Genomic DNA, 17,532 nt, shown 5'->3' on the forward strand with positions numbered 1-17,532 from the left:
CCCACAATGCCCTGTTGCTCTCTCCTTAAATGCGCTCCGTGCGTAACAGCGCGCTGGCACAAGGGAAGACGCGCGCTGATGGCCTCGACGCTTCTATCACTGGGCCAACAAGGTTTATATTTTAATGAAATAATTAATTAAAAGTAGATACTCTCCTGCTCTTCCTAAAGACTTTATGCTTTCATTCTGACTTTTTTAAATCTTGCAGAGTTCAACAATAAACATTCATTTGATTGATTCGATTGCTTATGATTTTGATTTGTAAAATTCAGTGTACATACAAAATGTAAGTAAACACAGTATAAACACATTCAATACATGGAATTACACAACAAAACGGAAACATGTATTTCGAAAATGGTTTGAAACTGCGTGTAAAAGAAATGGAATGGAAAAACCAAAATTCCTAAAATATTTTATTCCTTGTGAGGTGTAAAATGAAAGCAAAAAAGTGAACGTTCTTATTTTTTCAATGCTTTTACGATATAAAGCAACATGAAATAAATTATGTAGTGGAAAATTTTAACCTTTCAAAGTTTTTTATCATTGTAAAATTAAGGATTAAACATCTGGAAATGAGAATTCGTGAAAACAAATCTGTCCAAACCCAGATATGAATAATGTCACATGACCTGATGACAAGGGTTTAATTGACTGATTTTTCAAGGTTATTGAGATTCTTTTATGCGGTAATTTTAGACCTCACATGACACCGCTGATTCACACCAGCATCACATGATGATATTTGTCCTGCTGAGCTGAGTTCCTCACAGGTGACAGTAAAACATGCTTGGAGCTGCTTTATGGAATGGTAAAAAAAAAAAATAAAATAAAAAAATAACAGTCAAAATTGTTAATCGACACACTTGATGTGACAACAATCTATTTTTACGCACAACCATATTGCTCCACTAATGGAGGTTTTTCGACCATAAAGCAGATGAGATGATTTCCCCCTTCAATGCCAATAAACAGACTTTCTAATCAGAACATTCGGTGACTAATCTCTCCAAATAAAGCAATTTATTCATTACTGGAGGTTTTTTTTTAATCAGGTCAAATACTTGAAGTAAATGTTTGTGTCTGGTTATTGGTGCAGGGTCTCTCTTTCTAAAACCAGGAAGTCAAAGGGTATCATCTCCTGCGTTGGTGTTCTAAGAAAAAGCCTGATAAAAGTCTTTGCCCACTGATTTAATACGCATTAAATTAAAAGCTGCACACAGTAAACTTGTTAGGAAGCCTTGTTTGGGGAAACAGTTTGGGGAAACAGAACCTGTGCATTTCAGATTTTTTGGATTGAACCGCGCCTTTTTCAGATGGTTCAGGCAGTCGGTTATCAAAGAAAAACACGTTTTGCTGATGAAGAATTTCTATATTTTCGATATTATTTACATATATTTGCATTATGTCTTTGAATTGATGTTTTCTTAAGAAGGAAATGAAATAACACAAGGAGCAAATCTTGTGCTTAAAATTTTATGCGCGCAATTTACGCACGATTGTCACTGCATCCATAGTTTAAAAAAAATAAAGTAAAACACACCTTTTTGGCGGGGGAGGAAGGCGGGGCATACCATCTTCTGTATCAGACATTTATGGGGGGGGGGGGGGATTCCAGCCAATCACAGTACGGGTTTGCTTCCACGCAGGTTTGCTGCTCCTTTAAGACTTGTTCTAGCCACTTTTTTTCTCTGTTTTTTTCTTCTTCTTCTTCTTCCTTTTTTTTTCTCTTCGTGTCAGCCTCATACAAGGGACTCTTTAAGTCCCGACACACAGAGCGCGCATTCATACGGTGGCAGCGGGATCGAGCGTCACTTTGGAAACTCGGGAACTCACGGATCCTGGTAACCGACGGCTTCCTTTTCTCCTCACTGAAGTAAGACGGGAATTAATATTTCCAGATATTTGCTCTCTTATTGACGGCTGCTGTCTCTCAGTGGCAATTTGATGATTTCTTCTTACTGACATCGTGATTTTTTGGGGGGGCTACACAGTTGTTTGGGGTTTAAAATAAGTGATTTTTTAAATTATTATCGGAATACTAATACTAATCATTATTATTATTTTCCTCAATGATGATGGATTTTCAGTAGATGATCTAAATCAGCGTATTGCGCAAAATCACCCGAAGAGATTAATAAAACTTTCCCAAATGTTCTTTTCAGCAGCAAAATTGTAAAATTTTGATTTTGCAATGTTTTTTGACTGATTAAAAAAAAAATTCTAATGACGATCAATGTTACTGTAAATGTAATGGAACGTACACTCATTTGTGTAACAGGTGCTCATCCTATTGGAGCTCGACTGGTGATATTTACAGTGATGTGCAAAAGTCTTAGGCGTACATGCATCCCCTCCCATCCTTCGCGCGTCATTGAAAAATGTATTTCGAAATTTCCAAATGTTAATTTAAGGACTACAAAATTTGACATTCTAACATAGACTGGCGTCCTGTACCCCCCTCACGCTCTATGACTGCTGGGATAAGCTCCAGCTCCCCGTGACCCTTCACTGGAGTAAGCGGTTGAAGATGAGTGAGTGTGAAGTTTGACATTGTAAACGTTTTTATTCAAGTAGCATATTAAAGAAACCAAAATACATTTACGATTAACTAAACTTTGATTACTTTGTAGGTTTTACAACACAGTGCATGACAGATAACAGGATAATCAATGAATAATAAATGTTCTGATAAACCTATGGGATACTTCACCTAAAAACTCATTCAGTTTTAAAGTTAAAGGATAGTCACACAACATATTTACTTCATTTAGTCTTAAACGCTTATCACTCGTTATAGTAAAGCATTCATTATTTCAAAGGTTTTCATTATTTTTGCAGTATCTTGGATTTTTTTTTATTTTTTTTTTCCCCTCATGGTTAATTTTTTTTAACACATCACTGTAAACTGATCATTAAAGTTTCGGGAAATTTTTCTTTCAACTCTTGCTGAAGAAAAACAAATTAAATTTAATGTACTGTTTGTCATAAAGAAAAGTTGTTTTTTAAAAATCCCCTCTACAAAATGAAACAGTGATAAACTGGCATTTCAAATTCAATTCGGAGCAAAGGGAATCTATCACTTCCACCTGTTTTTTTTTTTGTTTTTTTTCTCTCGTGCTTTTTCACATTTAATACATATCCGCTCAACTCAAATACTTTATTCAGGACGCAAGAAACGGTCCATAGCACAAAAGAGACAGAACAATACAAGAGACAAAATAAATACAACAAAACAGTGAGAAATCCACAAAATTAAAGTTTAAATATTTACATGTAGCCAATGGATTCCATAGTGTGGAGGTGAACCTGACCACATTCATTGCAGGGTTCACTAATGTTCCAGTTATGCTGTTCAGAACACTGACAAACATCTGGCTCGCACTGCTCCATCGTGGCACTTTGCGCAGCATTCTCGTGCCATCATTATATGCTACATTAAGTTTCTGCATGCTGCTTTTGTGTAGCTCAGCCATAAGTGGGCAGTATACATTGGGGTGCAAAAAGCTTTAAAACGTGTACAGGATTGTCTGAAAATGTCCTTATCATCAGACAGGTCCCCAAATGCCCTAAATATTTAAATTTGTCACATATTTTAAGGGCAGTACCAGACAAAGAGAAAACATTATCATTATCAACTAAATGAAAATTGTGTCAAACCAAACAAATCGAGGTCAAGTTATTGGACAAGTCAAGCGTCAATAATTAGTTCTCACAGCTGAAATTCATTACCGCACTGTAAATGCGTTCTAATGCAAATGAGGCGCATAACAAGCGCCATTTGAAGGGTGTGTAGAAAACAATTTTTACACAACGAATTAGATAAAAGTAGCTCAGTGCAAACTGAGCTACTTTGATCTGTTCATTCAGATCAACACTGCTGGACTGTCGCATTGTCAGCGGATAAATGAGTGTCTGTTCGTTGCGTCGTTGGCTTGTTTGTTCCTGATTTCAAGCGCAGTCTGTTCCAGGAATAACACTTTGATGTAATCCGCGAGAAAAGCAGATCATCAGCACCCAGTCAAGTGATTCTGCATCAACACTTTAGTCCTTTCACAAGATGATAACCGTGCAGTGTGTCATGCCAACGTGGATAACAAGTGCGTAATGAGCCGCCTGGATCTTTACGCACGGTGTTTACGCGTTTTGTATCCGGATGAGGGACGCTTATGAAGTGTTATGAAGTGTGCAGTTTATGAAGTGTCACGGCGCACCAGGTGACAAGCGGACAGAATGATTAATGCGTCTGGGACAGATGGGGAAGCTTTACGCGTACTGCTGCTGGAAATGGATACGACTCTCTGACGTTAATTAAAAGCTGGCTTTGGGAACACGCTGAAATTTTATCAAACGAAATTTTAATCAAGTTTCACTTAAATGTACGACCAGTAGTTTTGTTAAAAATAGAAAAGCTGAATGAGCGTGGTTCACCTTCCTTCATCCCTGAATCCTTGGACCACTAACACATCCCTAATGTAGTTGTAACGTGATACCGAAGTGGAAAACAAACTATGGGGCTGCGTTTGCGGGTTCTTACTGCGCATGTGGCGGGGTGTTGATTTAACAGACAAAACAGGGTAACATTTTACTCCGGCCGATAGACTCGCCTCAGTGTGCGCTTTAACAAACAGACTGTGTCTGGGGCGCACACTCGTGCAGACACGAGACGTTTCCAGCAGCAGGTCGTGTTTATCCAAGAGCTGAGGAGTATAAATTCAGAGTCTGTGCTACTGCGGCCTCATATCATTCCAACACCTTCTCTCTGGGGAGCTTAGAATAACTACAGACCCTTAAACAGTAGCTTGTTTGGGTCGAACACAGACCCGTGTAGTCTCCTTTCTGACATATAAATAACTGATCTTTATGTAATGACTCACATAAATAGCTATTAACTGCGTCATAAAGGTAAATCTTAAAACATTCTGGTAAGAGGCTGTGTAATACCATAGACGTAGCTAGGGGGGCGTCGATTTCAGCCCCCCCCCCCCCAAAAAAGCCAAAAATAGTGATAGAAAGGAGAGTTTCTAAAAGCTGAAACAAATAAAACAATCACTTCATAGGATGAACTAACTAGTATTTCAAAATCCTAAAACAACAGCAACAACAAAACATACTAAACTAGAGCCCCGTGCTCACAAACTTCCAATTCCACAAATTTTGACCTTGGAAAAATTTGTCAAGGTCAAAGTCCGTTTAGAAGTGGCTTTTTATAAGCTAAATTAGATATGATCAAATGTCAGGAGTATGTATTTAGTTCATGCACTTTTTTGTGGTCTTGTCAGTTTTTTTTTTTTCTCAACTTTTTCAGTTTCTGAATTCTTTTTCAGCCATTTTCACAGAACATTGGTTATCTCTGTTATGTGCAATTTGTTGTTGCTTTTTGGCACTTGGTTTCCGACTGATAACTGGAAGACAGACAAACGGGAACCTCCATCCAATTTTGGTGGTGTATGTAAATCCATAAGAGAAAATGAGAGTGACTGAGTCTCTTTTGATTGAGATATAATGTAAAATGTAGACCAAATGGGCTTTTCAATATTAAAATCAAATGTCCACAAAATCCATAATCTAGATCAGATCTGGATCAAACTTTGTCAGGCGATAGTGAGTGCCAGTTTGCACCTCACTTTCAAATAGGACAATGATTGAGCCACATTTGATTAAGATATAATGTAAAATACACATTAAATGGGGTTTTCAATGTTAAATTTAAATAGTCACAAAATCTGTAATCCGTATCAGCTCCAGATCAAACTTTGTCAGTTGCTAAAGGATACTATTATAGATAAGATTCTTAAATAAATAAATCGTATCTTTTTTGACAGAGTTATGAATTTTTGAAAAGTAGGTCAATGTTAAAGGATAGGGATTTTTCCTGACATTGACCTTTAACCTTTAACCTTTAACCTTGAAAATTGAATCAGTTCTTGCCTATCAGGATATGAATCCTCTGTACAAATTTCATAACAATATATGACAATTTGTCAGTTCCAGTCTGTTCAGAAACAAACAAACAAACTGGTGAAAACAAAACCTCCGCCCATCTTCGAACCAGTTGTTTCAACAAATGATTAATTATCACTCACTCATTCATCTTCTACTGCTCACTCCAATTAAGGATCGCGGGGCAACTCATTATCATCAGTGATAATTCAACTTAAAAGTTAAAATGATCGCTATTTATGAGTTGATATAATTATCATGGTTCCGGTCTTTACATTTTCCATAATGTTAAATTATTAACTCATTGCTAGTGTTAACATTTTGACACTTGCAGTGAAAATATTGAAGTTTAGTTCCACAATTTGGATTTAAAAGTGCAATTGTTTGGGCAGGTTGCAGTTGAACCCATAGCCTTGTGGTTACAACACAACTAAAAACTTATATCTGCCACAAGACCTCATGTTTTCATTTGTCAGTGTCAAAATTACACATTCAGAGAGATAAGTTACACTTTATGGAGAGGTAAATCAACACTGATATGGTCGCCTCCATGAAACAACCCCAATGCTATGAAAATATTAACCCTAAAAGTTCAAAAATAGCTGTGAAATACTTGTCTGAGATTTCACCTTTGGAGTTTTTGTTGTGCTGAATAAATGAAACACTTGCTTGGGAAAACACATTGTACATTCTAAACAGTAAATGAAACAGCTGCTGCAGAAAGTGATTAAGTCTTCAAAAACAGGGTGGACAGTCCTCCCCTGACATAAATTCCTGGCTGCGCCCCTGAAAAAAAATCTTAATTCCAAGTGTTTTGCAAAGACAATAAAATAAATTAAAGATATAAAAAGAATGCAAAACAAAACTGATAAAAGACTAATATTAGAAAGTCTGTATTATTTTACAGAATTTTCATATTTTAGTCATTTTATTTCAAGTACCATTGACTCACCAAGAAAAAAAAAACTGCTACAATCTAAACTTCACGGTAAATTTCCTGGATTCAGAAGTGACAGCAAGTGAACATTTTTGGAGGCACAACTAGGACCCACAAAACGTTCCACTGTTTTATTAAAGAAAACTTGGTGCGGCCTTATGATTGCATAAAACCATTTTGATGCTTTATTATTGGGACAACCGGGATCTTCAGTTCTGGTCCTGAAAGTGAGTCCCTGCAGGATTCGGTCAGGTTTTGTGACCACTTTATTGCTCATAACGCAGAAATGTCAAACTGACTCTTCTCATTACTTTTGCTTTTTTCAGGTCGTTGCTTTTGGATTTCTTCCCAGCGGCAGACACGGAGGGGGGCGAGGTCAGGAGGAAAGCGAACTAGTTTGGGCGCAAAGTTGTGAGTTAGCAGGTAAACTGGGGTCCAAGGTGCGCACTGAGCCGCCTATGATACCAACTACCCGGATGGAAAGAACTTTAATGTGGAACCCTCACAGAGTTCTGCAGCGGAGGCTGAGAGTAGAGACAGACTGGCAGTTTATATTATAATTTAAGAGGGACAGATCAGACAGCAGTCAGCCGACACTCCGTGCGTCACTGTGAGAAACACATTCGATCAGATAACGAGCAGGAACAGAGCGCGTACCCGCTGCGCACCGGCAGACTTGCGGAAGATGTCCAGAGAGGAGCAGCAGAGCTTATCGGAGGTGGAGCTCAGCCCCGGGGTTTCGGACGACAGCCGCTCCTTGTCACCGGGTCATTCCTCCGGCGCTGCTGGCGGGGACTCCCCTCTTCGCGTGCGTCATCAGCCGAAGTTGGATGAAGGCGCGACGGGCCGCGCGTCCGTCAAATGCGACGATGAGGACGATCGCTTTCCCGCGGGGATCCGAGAGGCGGTGAGCCAGGTGCTGGACTGCTACGACTGGACTCTCGTGCCCATGCCAGTGCGCGTGAACACCGGAAGCAAAGGCAAGCCGCACGTGAAGAGGCCCATGAACGCCTTCATGGTTTGGGCGCAGGCGGCGCGCCGGAAACTGGCCGATCAGCACCCGCACCTGCACAACGCCGAGCTCAGCAAGACGCTGGGGAAGCTGTGGAGGTGAGAGACACGTATAGCCCTCACGTGAATCAGCTCACTTTTCCAAAATAGTTTTTTTTTTTTTTTAATCAAATGAAACAACTATTACTTGACAGAGTGATTCACTGTTTAGAAACATTACTGAACACAGGAGCAACTTGGGACAAGGACCTTGCCCAAGGGCTCTTAGTGATTTTCCAGCCAGATGGGGGTTTGAACCGAGGTTGCTCTGGTCTCAAGCCCGCTGCTTAACCACTAGACCCTCACCTCCTTGTGGATGATGGTCCTGGGGGAGGTGTCATTGTGGATGAATGACAAATACTTAATCTTTGGCATATGTCAAAATGCAAATAGGAAAAAAAAAAAATTGATGATGAACATCTGATTTTCTGCACTTGCAGGACATGCAGTCATATCACACATCCATGACCTCAGAAGATGAAGTCTTTCACTGGAATTAAAACTGGTAGACACTTGGCATCAATGAGCTTTTTCACTTATTTCACTAAGTTCACTTTATCAAAGCACAATGAAAACAAAATATTAATTCAAGTTTGCATTTGTTTCTACAGAAGTGTCAAATTTAACTTATGATTCAACTTTTGTTAAACATTATCTCCATTTACAGTTCACGTTATAACAGGCCTTTGCTTGTTTCCATTAGGGCAGTCTGTCTCCCACTGGTGATTTCTGGCTCCAGTTTGCATCCCAATTCTAAAATTTAAGAAATCAGGTCCAGTTTACTAAGATAGCAGCCAAAATTCATATTTCCTAGGATGATTTCCTGCGAAGATTGCCGAGCATTGCCGGCCATATTGGAATACACCTGAGTATGTGCGAGCCCATTACGTAAGTGTTTGTGCACATGTGCACAATGTTATTCCCATGCTGTTTCACAAAGCTAAAATGTATCTATGTGCCCAATACTGTCTTCTCCTGAAGAGCGCAACATGTTTCTCTTTGGATTTATGCTGAAGAGGAGAATCAGAAGGTTTTTGCTCAGAGCATAGTAGGTCCTGAGTATTGTGCCCAGATGCACCTACTGTTTTAAATATTCCCACCCACCCCCCTCCCCATCCAAATTACATCCATTCCCAATTGCTCACAATGTTCTACAATGCTGCTTTTACCACCGCTTACACCTGATGTCAATACACGATTGGGTATCTGATCATTTTCTTGCACCAACAACATGGACAGTCTAGTGTCAGGAATCTGTAATGGGAGACTGCCTTTAGAGGATTTCAGATTTTCTCTCTGAGGATGTTCCATTTCGATTGCAAATCTGCATCACATTTTTAATAGTCATCCTTCAACCGGAGCCTTTTCTGCTTGTTAATGTCACAGTCTCTGTGATGCACACTTGGTTCTGTCAGATGTCCTCATAGGCAGGCTTATAGACTATGCTCACGTTTTGCTGACAAGAAGTTCAGAAAGGTTAAGCATATTAACCTTGGACGGATCGAACATTAATTTGATGAAGACTTTGGCTCAGGCAGGAACCTGGTGAACAGAGAGGCTGACGAAGGTCAGGGTTTTCTCATGCCATCCGTGCTTGGTTTCAGGTTTGCACACAGGATACATCTTTGGCCTCCATTATTGCATTACTGTCTGGTAGTCAAACCCCCGCGCACTCATAATATTAGATGCAGCTGTGCAGTGAACGGGACTACCTAAAGTGCACAAAATTATTCATTCAGACTTAAACATCAACAAATACTTCAGGAGTGCTGTGGTCATCTGAATCCCATTTAAGTGTAACTCTTTCCCTTATTCAATGTATACTATCTAATTGACTTATAATTTATACCTTATCCAACATATTGTGTCTCTACCCAAGGCTTCTTAATGAAAGTGACAAGCGTCCCTTCATTGAGGAGGCTGAAAGACTGAGGAAGCAGCACAAGAAGGACTACCCGGACTACAAATACCAGCCACGACGCAAGAATGGAAAGCTTGGATCTAGCTCACGAACTGAGGCCGACGGCCATTCTGAGGGTGAGATCAGCCAGTCCCACTACAAGGGCCCACGCCTGGATGTGGACTACACTGGGGGAGCCGGGTCACCTCTGGCAGATGGGCACCACCCTCTCGCTTCAGGTGGGCTTGCAGGCTACCTTCCACTACTCTACTGATAGATCAGATTAATGTCAGACGGTGTCACACAGATAATAAATTGTATTTGTTGTCAATGTACAAAAAAACTGACTTTTTTTGTTTCTCTGCAGGCCAAAGCCATAGTCCTCCTACACCTCCTACCACTCCAAAGACAGAGCCCCAGTCTGTGAAGGCAGGGGAGGGAAAGAGGGAGGGTATGGGGAACGGCGGCTCCCGTGGCACAATGGGAGCTGACGGGAGCTCAGGCACTCCAGGATCTGGGAAACCTCACATCGATTTTGGTAACGTGGACATTGGTGACATCAGCCATGAGGTGATGGCCAACATGGAGTCTTTTGATGTCAATGAGTTTGACCAATACTTACCCCCCAATGGGCACCCAAGTGTTGGGCAGAGTGCTGGTGCAGGAGCAGCTGCAGCAGCTTCTCCGGGTTCTCCCTACACCTACACCATCTCCTCAGCTCTGGCAGCAGCCAGTGGACATTCAGCAGCTTGGCTCTCCAAGCAGCAGCCACAGCAACATCACAGTGCCCTTCTGAGCTCTGACACATCCAAGGCACAAATCAAGAGTGAGGTTGGAGATACTGGAGGCCACTTTGTGGAGGCAGCCTCAGCAGGTTCCCATGTTACCTACACCCCCCTTAGCCTTCCTCACTACAGTTCTGCTTTCCCCTCGCTGGCCTCTAGGGCTCAGTTTGCAGAGTATGCTGACCACCAGGCCTCAGGCTCATACTACGCCCATTCCAGCCAAGCCTCCAGTTTGTACTCAGCCTTCTCTTACATGGGGCCCTCCCAGAGGCCCTTGTACACTGCAATTACTGACCCTGCCAGTGTACCTCAGTCACACAGCCCCACGCACTGGGAACAGCCTGTCTATACCACACTATCACGGCCATGACAAACAATGTGGTCAGAGGGAAGTGGTGCAGGTTCAGCCCCCATGTCAGACCCAAACAGGAGAAGTAGCAACAATGGTTGTTTTGGAGGTGAAAGCAGTCTGAGCCAGGGGGAGTGGGCAGGCACTGGGGATGCGGGCTGGGAAGGCAGGTGGGGACACATCCTGGTCTGCGCTTGTCCCGACGCACAAATGCCGTCACAGGCCTCAGATGAATTTGGGGAGTGGCGCATTCGAAGCATAGGTGATTTTGGGGGCCAAGCAGTGGTGTAGTCAGTCAACACCATATTACTTTGCAGGTGTACTGTACATTAAAAACCCAGCAGGGCTCCACGTTAGAGTCACAGTCATGGTGCCTGCTGGTGTCCAAACAACACAATTGGCATCATTCATGGGTGGGGAGGGGACATATTCCTCTCACTGTATTAGCAACTCTGAATATTTGGTGATTTGGGGAGGCGGAATGTGAACTTTCACTCATGTTACATGGTCCTTTCTCAGGGTGGCGACTACATGTGTATTATAGGAGGGACATATAGCAGCCTTCACCTTCCTCCTGTAGGTCACCAGAGGGGTCAGGCGCAACATGATTGATAGCGACTCAATCAGGAATGTATTACCTCATCATCAAAAGTTCTGGAAAGAAAGTGTTTCTACACAAAATGTACCAGAAGGACGGTGTGCCAAAATGGTTGGCTGCGGCCCATTAACTTCTCAGGCAACATCGACCCCCCCCCCAAAAAAGATGCTAGTTTTGTATTGCTTTTGGAAAAAAAAACAGTTCAACACTTGGTTTCAGAGGCACATGTAGCTATCCCTATTTAATTCTGTTGTGAAAGTGTAGTGACACGGACCCGCAACAGGGGGCGCAAATGAACGGTCAATAGATGAGCCAAAAAGTATCAATTTAATGTTGTGAAGGTGCACAACGAATATACAGACAATCTCAGAATCTGATAACAGTCAATCCACAAAGGTGACGTGTGGGCAGGCTCGAGGATAGAAGACGTCTGTCCTGAGAAGAGCCGGAACCACACGATTTCCGCCGCCACCGAACCCGGTGAATACTGGAGCCGCCAAGTCCCGAATTCCCAGGTGATCACCGTCCCCGACTGTCGGATCTGGTACTGCTGGCGAAGAGCAAAGACAGTCAAGTGTGGGTGTGTGTACACCCAGTAACAACAACGGTGGGAATGCCACCTCCACCTCTAACACACACTCGTGCAGCGTCTGTGTAACCACTTATCTGAATCTGCAGGCTGAGAAGGTTACCTCCATAGAAGTACGATATCTCGGCGATGAGGTGGAGATGACGTCTGGGTTTTATGGAGTGAGATGATGAAGCGTGAATGAGTGACAGCTGTCAGGAAATAATGAGTGACAGCTGTCACTCCCGGCTGTGTCCGTGGCGGCAGCGCCCTCTCGTGCCTGAAGCCCGCACTTCAGGCAGGGCGCCCTCTGGTGGTGGGCCAGCAGTACCTCCTCTTCTGGCGGCCCACACAACAAATTCATAGTGTTGTACTGTGCTCTGTTAGAATGACTGTACACAGTGTAAAGTGCATGGGACAAAAATGCCATAAAACACTAAAAAACATGAGTATTATTGGAAACATTTTTCTTCTGATCACTACCTTATAAGCACAGCATGTTTAATGTTCTTACAAGCAATGGTGGGCACAGCTAACTTAAAAATTAGTGTTGATAACTAATCTGCTAACTGAAACGTTATCTGCGATTATGCTAAAAAGACAAAACATTTATCAGAAGCTAGCACTATCCCATAACTTTTATTATATGAATTTAGCTTTGGCTTGGTGTTTGTTTGTTTTTTGTTTTTTGTTTTTTTCTTTTTTTGGTTCTAAAAGTCTGAAACAAATGTAGCAAGATGAAGTCCGGATTGAAAAGACGTTCCCACTAGCTTGCCTAAAGGGGAATTCCCCTTTGGCTGACCTGGTAGAGTTCTGGTCTTTTGTGCGAGCGGTCCAGGGTTCGATCCCACCGCCGTCCCGGCCACAAAGATCCCACGGTCACACAAAGACCTAAAAAAGATGAAAATTTGAATATGTTGTAGCAGAAACACAGAGGTTCCAGAAAAAGGTGTAGCATGTTAAGAGAGGATGATGATCAAGATGTAAATGAAATTTAATGAACAAATGAAATTAAGCAGTAGTTTCCATTCAACGTACAGTTTATTCACACCACAAAGTATTACATGAATAATAAATATTAAGTAACGAAAAAATACACAGGGGTGCCCATGGCTGAAATGTTAAGGTGCGCACATGGGAGTTCGCAGTGTCTCTGGTTAGAAGCAATGTGCGACTCAGGGATTTTTTTTACATGTGCATCCACCCGACCCTTCATACAGTAGTGTTCAGAATAATAGTAGTGCTATGTGACTAAAAAGATTAATCCAGGTTTTGAGTATATTTCTTATTGTTACATGGGAAACAAGGTACCAGTAGATTCAGTAGATTCTCACAAATCCAACAAGACCAAGCATTCATGATATGCACACTCTTAAGGCTATGAAATTGGGCTATTAGTAAAAAAAAGTAGAAAAGGGGGTGTTCACAATAATAGTAGCATCTGCTGTTGATGCTACAAATTCAAAACTATTATGTTCAAACTGCTTTTTTAGCAATCCTGTGAATCACTAAACTAGTATTTAGTTGTATAACCACAGTTTTTCATGATTTCTTCACATCTGCGAGGCATTAATTTTGTTGGTTTGGAACCAAGATTTTGCTCATTTACTAGTGTGCTTGGGGTCATTGTCTTGTTGAAACACCCATTTCAAGGGCATGACCTCTTCAGCATAAGGCAACATGACCTCTTCAAATATTTTGACATATCCAAACTGATCCATGATACCTGGTATGCGATATATAGGCCCAACACAATAGTAGAAGAAACATGCCCATATCATGATGCTTGCACCACCATGCTTCACTGTCTTCACTGTGAACTGTGGCTTGAATTCAGAGTTTGGGGGTCGTCTCACAGACTGTCTGCGGCCCTTGAACCCAAAAAGAACAATTTTACTCTCATCAGTCCACAAAATATTCCTCCATTTCTCTTTAGGCCAGTTGATGTGTTGTGTGCACCTCTGGTTTTTTGTCCATTTTAAGGCATTGGAGATCATTGTAGATGAACAGCCTATAATTTTTTTGCACCTGCGTATAGGTTTTCCCCTCTCCAATAAACTTTTTAATCAAACTATGAACAACTTCTGAACAATGTCTTGAATGTCCCAATTTCCTCAGGCTTTCAAAGAGAAAAGCATGTTCAACAGGTGCTGGCTTCATCCTTACATAGGGGACACCTGGTTCACACCTGTTTGTTCCACAAAATTGACGAACTCACTGACTGAATGCCACACTACTATTATTGTGAACACCCCCTTTTCTCCTTTTTTTTTTTTTTTTTTACTAATAGCCCAGTTTCATAGCCTTAAGAGTGTGCATATCATGAATGCTTGGTCTTGTTGGATTTGTGAGAATCTACTGAAACTACTGATACCTTGTTTCCCATGTAACAATAAGAAATATACTCAAAACCTGGATTAATCTTTTTAGTCACATAGCGCTACTATTATTCTGAACACTACTGTAAGAGCTAGTCCACAACGCCGGACCCGCAAAAATATGTGCTGATTTACAACCTCAACCCGACCCATGGGGGTGGAATAAAGCCAGTAGATCTATGTTGCAATGATATCCTTCCCCTGAAGGCAGAATATGTTACTTGAACACACACTCTTTCTTTCTCTCTTACACACACACACACACACACACACACACACACACACACACACACACACACACACACACACACACACACACACACGCACAAACAAATCCCACGCCTTAAGGCCACAGTCTTTTTTTCCAACCAAAGGCAATTATTGCAAGACTGTAAATGCACTATTTATATTTCATAATTATGATTGGACAGTAAAAACTTGGGATGCCCACTTTTCACCTGGCTGCAGCAGCTAGATGGTTATTTTAGAGATGTGGGGATGGACCGGATATTTGCTTGGGAGTTCACCATCCAAGACCCAAGGCTGTTCTGTGGTGTCGTGTCATGGAGGTGGCAAAGAGCAGCACCAGTGCGCGCTCCCATACTTGATTTGAATTATCACTGGGTGCAGAGAAATTTATCATATGTAATTACACTACTTAACAGACAATATCAAGCAGTGCAGAGCGCACCCTGTTTTAGTAATGTTGTGTAAAACACTGTATCTTTCAATTAAGTAAATTACTGTCTGCATCACTGGCTTTGAACATTGGCCATGCCTCACCTTGTCGTCTGTAGAGTTTCTCTACTGCCAACATGAACATAGCATACATGCAGAATGAAGAGGGAGAGAGAAGAGAAATGAGAGAAGATGGAAGTAAACATGCATCTTCGGTTGCTGTATGCCAGAGCTGGTAATATATCTGGAAGTTGTTAATTACGTAGTGGGAACTCTCCTTTGTCACTTTTTGACCCACCCCGTCCACACCTGCTGTTTTCTCTCCAAGGTTACCACACACCCGACCCACAGGTGCCTGCAGGTTATGGGTTGATTCGTGCATCAGTACTTCTTTGTGCGTCTCTCTCTGTCTAAGACATAAAGGCTGAAATATCCAAAATTCTATTTAAAATAAAATAAAAAATACACATGAAAGATAATTTGAATAATCTCTTTAATGCATTTACTCCATCTTGACCGTTAGTCCATGTCCTGGAGGTGACACTTGTTGCCTTCACATGTCAACTTCACTTACTGAATTATTGTATAAGCTCTTACAGTAACAAATGTATGATTTAAACATTTTACACACACACACACACACACACACACACACACACACACACACACACACACACACACACACACACATATATATATATATATATATATATAGATATAGATATATATATATATATAGATAGATATATATATATAGATATATATATAAAGTTTGCAGAACTAAAATTCAAAGCTAATTGAGCTGCTAATGATTTTCAAAGTTAGCTGAAAAGCCAAACTAGTAATGAAAAGGTGGAATTGACTGTGCCCACTACTGTTTAACTACAAATGCATATTCTTTTATATATATATATATATATATATATATATATATATATATATATAAGCAACTGATTTTGTAGATGTTTCTTGTCCCAATGTGTCACCAGCTTAGGAAAAAAATTGTTTTCTTTGCGCTGTCAACTGTCAATGTGAAATATTTAAAATGACTGAAAATATGTTGGTGTCAAACATATATATATATTTTTTGTTTAACAAAGGCACTGATCACTGTGTGGAGTTCCACAAATATTTTACATATTCATGAAGAAAATTTGCATCAGTATTTATACTTTCACCAGAAAAAAACTATAGTCATACATTATGTAATAGTAAGCTTGTTATACAAATTATTACATTGCCGTCAAATGCTTTTAGCCATTATTATTATATCCACTGAAAATTTGCACCACTGCCTTGACTTTTCTTTTTGTTGCAAATTTATATATATATATATATATATATATATATATATATATATATATATATATATATATATATATATATAAAACAGTATTCAATGTGACATGCCGGCTGTTTTGTTTTTTTTGTTTGTAGTTGTGTAACTAAAACAGGACAATTTCTCTGTGAAAAACAAGAAAAGTTTTAACAATGCCTAATAGTAAATATTAAATGTGCCTTTCTCATTCACACACACACACACACACACACACACACACACACACACACACACACACACACACACACACACACACACACACACACACACACACACACACACACACACACACACACACACACACACACAATTTGTATGTTATGTTAAACTTATGTTTTCCACAATTTTGTAACTATTAGTTTGATGTTTTGCCCCATTTGTGTCTGTGATTTCTGAGGTTGATTTGTCGATGTGTCTGGTCCTGTAAAGTGAGAAATTGTTTTCATGTTTTGAAAGTGGTTCAAATATACTTTATGACTGCTGAACACAAAGATGAACAATATGCATGTGGCACTGCTTCTTTTATTTATGCACCATCCAAGTTTATAACTATTTTCATTTAACCAGCTACCTTCTGCATAAAAGTTTACTTTCCATCCTTGTGTAAAACAAAATGCTTTCATGACATTTATTTATGTTTTTTGAGCTGTTGATTGTTTCTCTGCATTATGATGAGAATATTGTGATTGTTTCGCCATTTTAGTATTTTGTGTTTGGATTCTTGCATAACTTTTGCTGGCAAGAAAAACACAACCTTCCAGGAGTTAAAAAGTACAACATGTGATGGTTCCTATAAGTGATCTGCTACTCTCACTTGAAATAAAACTCTATATTCCTGCTTCAATGTGTGTCATATAATTGAAATCAGATGTTATTTTGTTAAGGTCGTGATTTTTTTTATTTTTTTTTTTTATTATGAAATGTTCCTGTTGTGGAGGTTGCACACAGGGACTCAAACGCTGCTCACATTCTCAGCGTAATCTACTCACTTACTGGATAATTCACTT

General features: G+C 40.4%; 1 protein-coding gene across 2 annotated transcripts; it reads left to right on the forward strand.

Moving 5' to 3' along the window:
* Positions 1 to 1,618: 1,618 nt before the first annotated feature.
* Positions 1,619 to 11,806, forward strand: sox10 (SRY-box transcription factor 10). Of its 2 annotated transcripts, none has more exons than XM_034189632.1 (4): positions 1,619 to 1,876; positions 7,207 to 7,990; positions 9,810 to 9,967; positions 10,198 to 11,806. In XM_034189632.1, exons 2-4 carry the CDS (start codon positions 7,566 to 7,568, stop codon positions 10,983 to 10,985), a joined length of 1,371 nt encoding a protein of 456 aa, XP_034045523.1. In that variant the 5' UTR covers positions 1,619 to 1,876; positions 7,207 to 7,565; the 3' UTR covers positions 10,986 to 11,806. The 2 variants fall into 2 exon arrangements, with proteins under 2 accessions (XP_034045523.1, XP_034045522.1); XM_034189631.1 differs by having other exon boundaries at positions 1,620 to 1,876; positions 9,810 to 10,069.
* Positions 11,807 to 17,532: the final 5,726 nt, after the last annotated feature.

Source organism: Thalassophryne amazonica, chromosome 16, assembly GCF_902500255.1.
Source record: "Thalassophryne amazonica chromosome 16, fThaAma1.1, whole genome shotgun sequence".
In the NCBI taxonomy this organism is placed as follows: domain Eukaryota; kingdom Metazoa; phylum Chordata; class Actinopteri; order Batrachoidiformes; family Batrachoididae; genus Thalassophryne; species Thalassophryne amazonica.

Bases quoted from the DNA above. Each gene is read 5' to 3' on its own strand.
- sox10 (XM_034189631.1), top strand. From the start codon at position 7,566: ATGTCCAGAGAGGAGCAGCAGAGCTTATCGGAGGTGGAGCTCAGCCCC. The intron at 7,991-9,809 runs GTGAGAGACACG...TCTCTACCCAAG, and splicing joins ACGCTGGGGAAGCTGTGGAG to GCTTCTTAATGAAAGTGACA. The intron at 10,070-10,197 runs GTGGGCTTGCAG...GTTTCTCTGCAG, and splicing joins GCACCACCCTCTCGCTTCAG to GCCAAAGCCATAGTCCTCCT.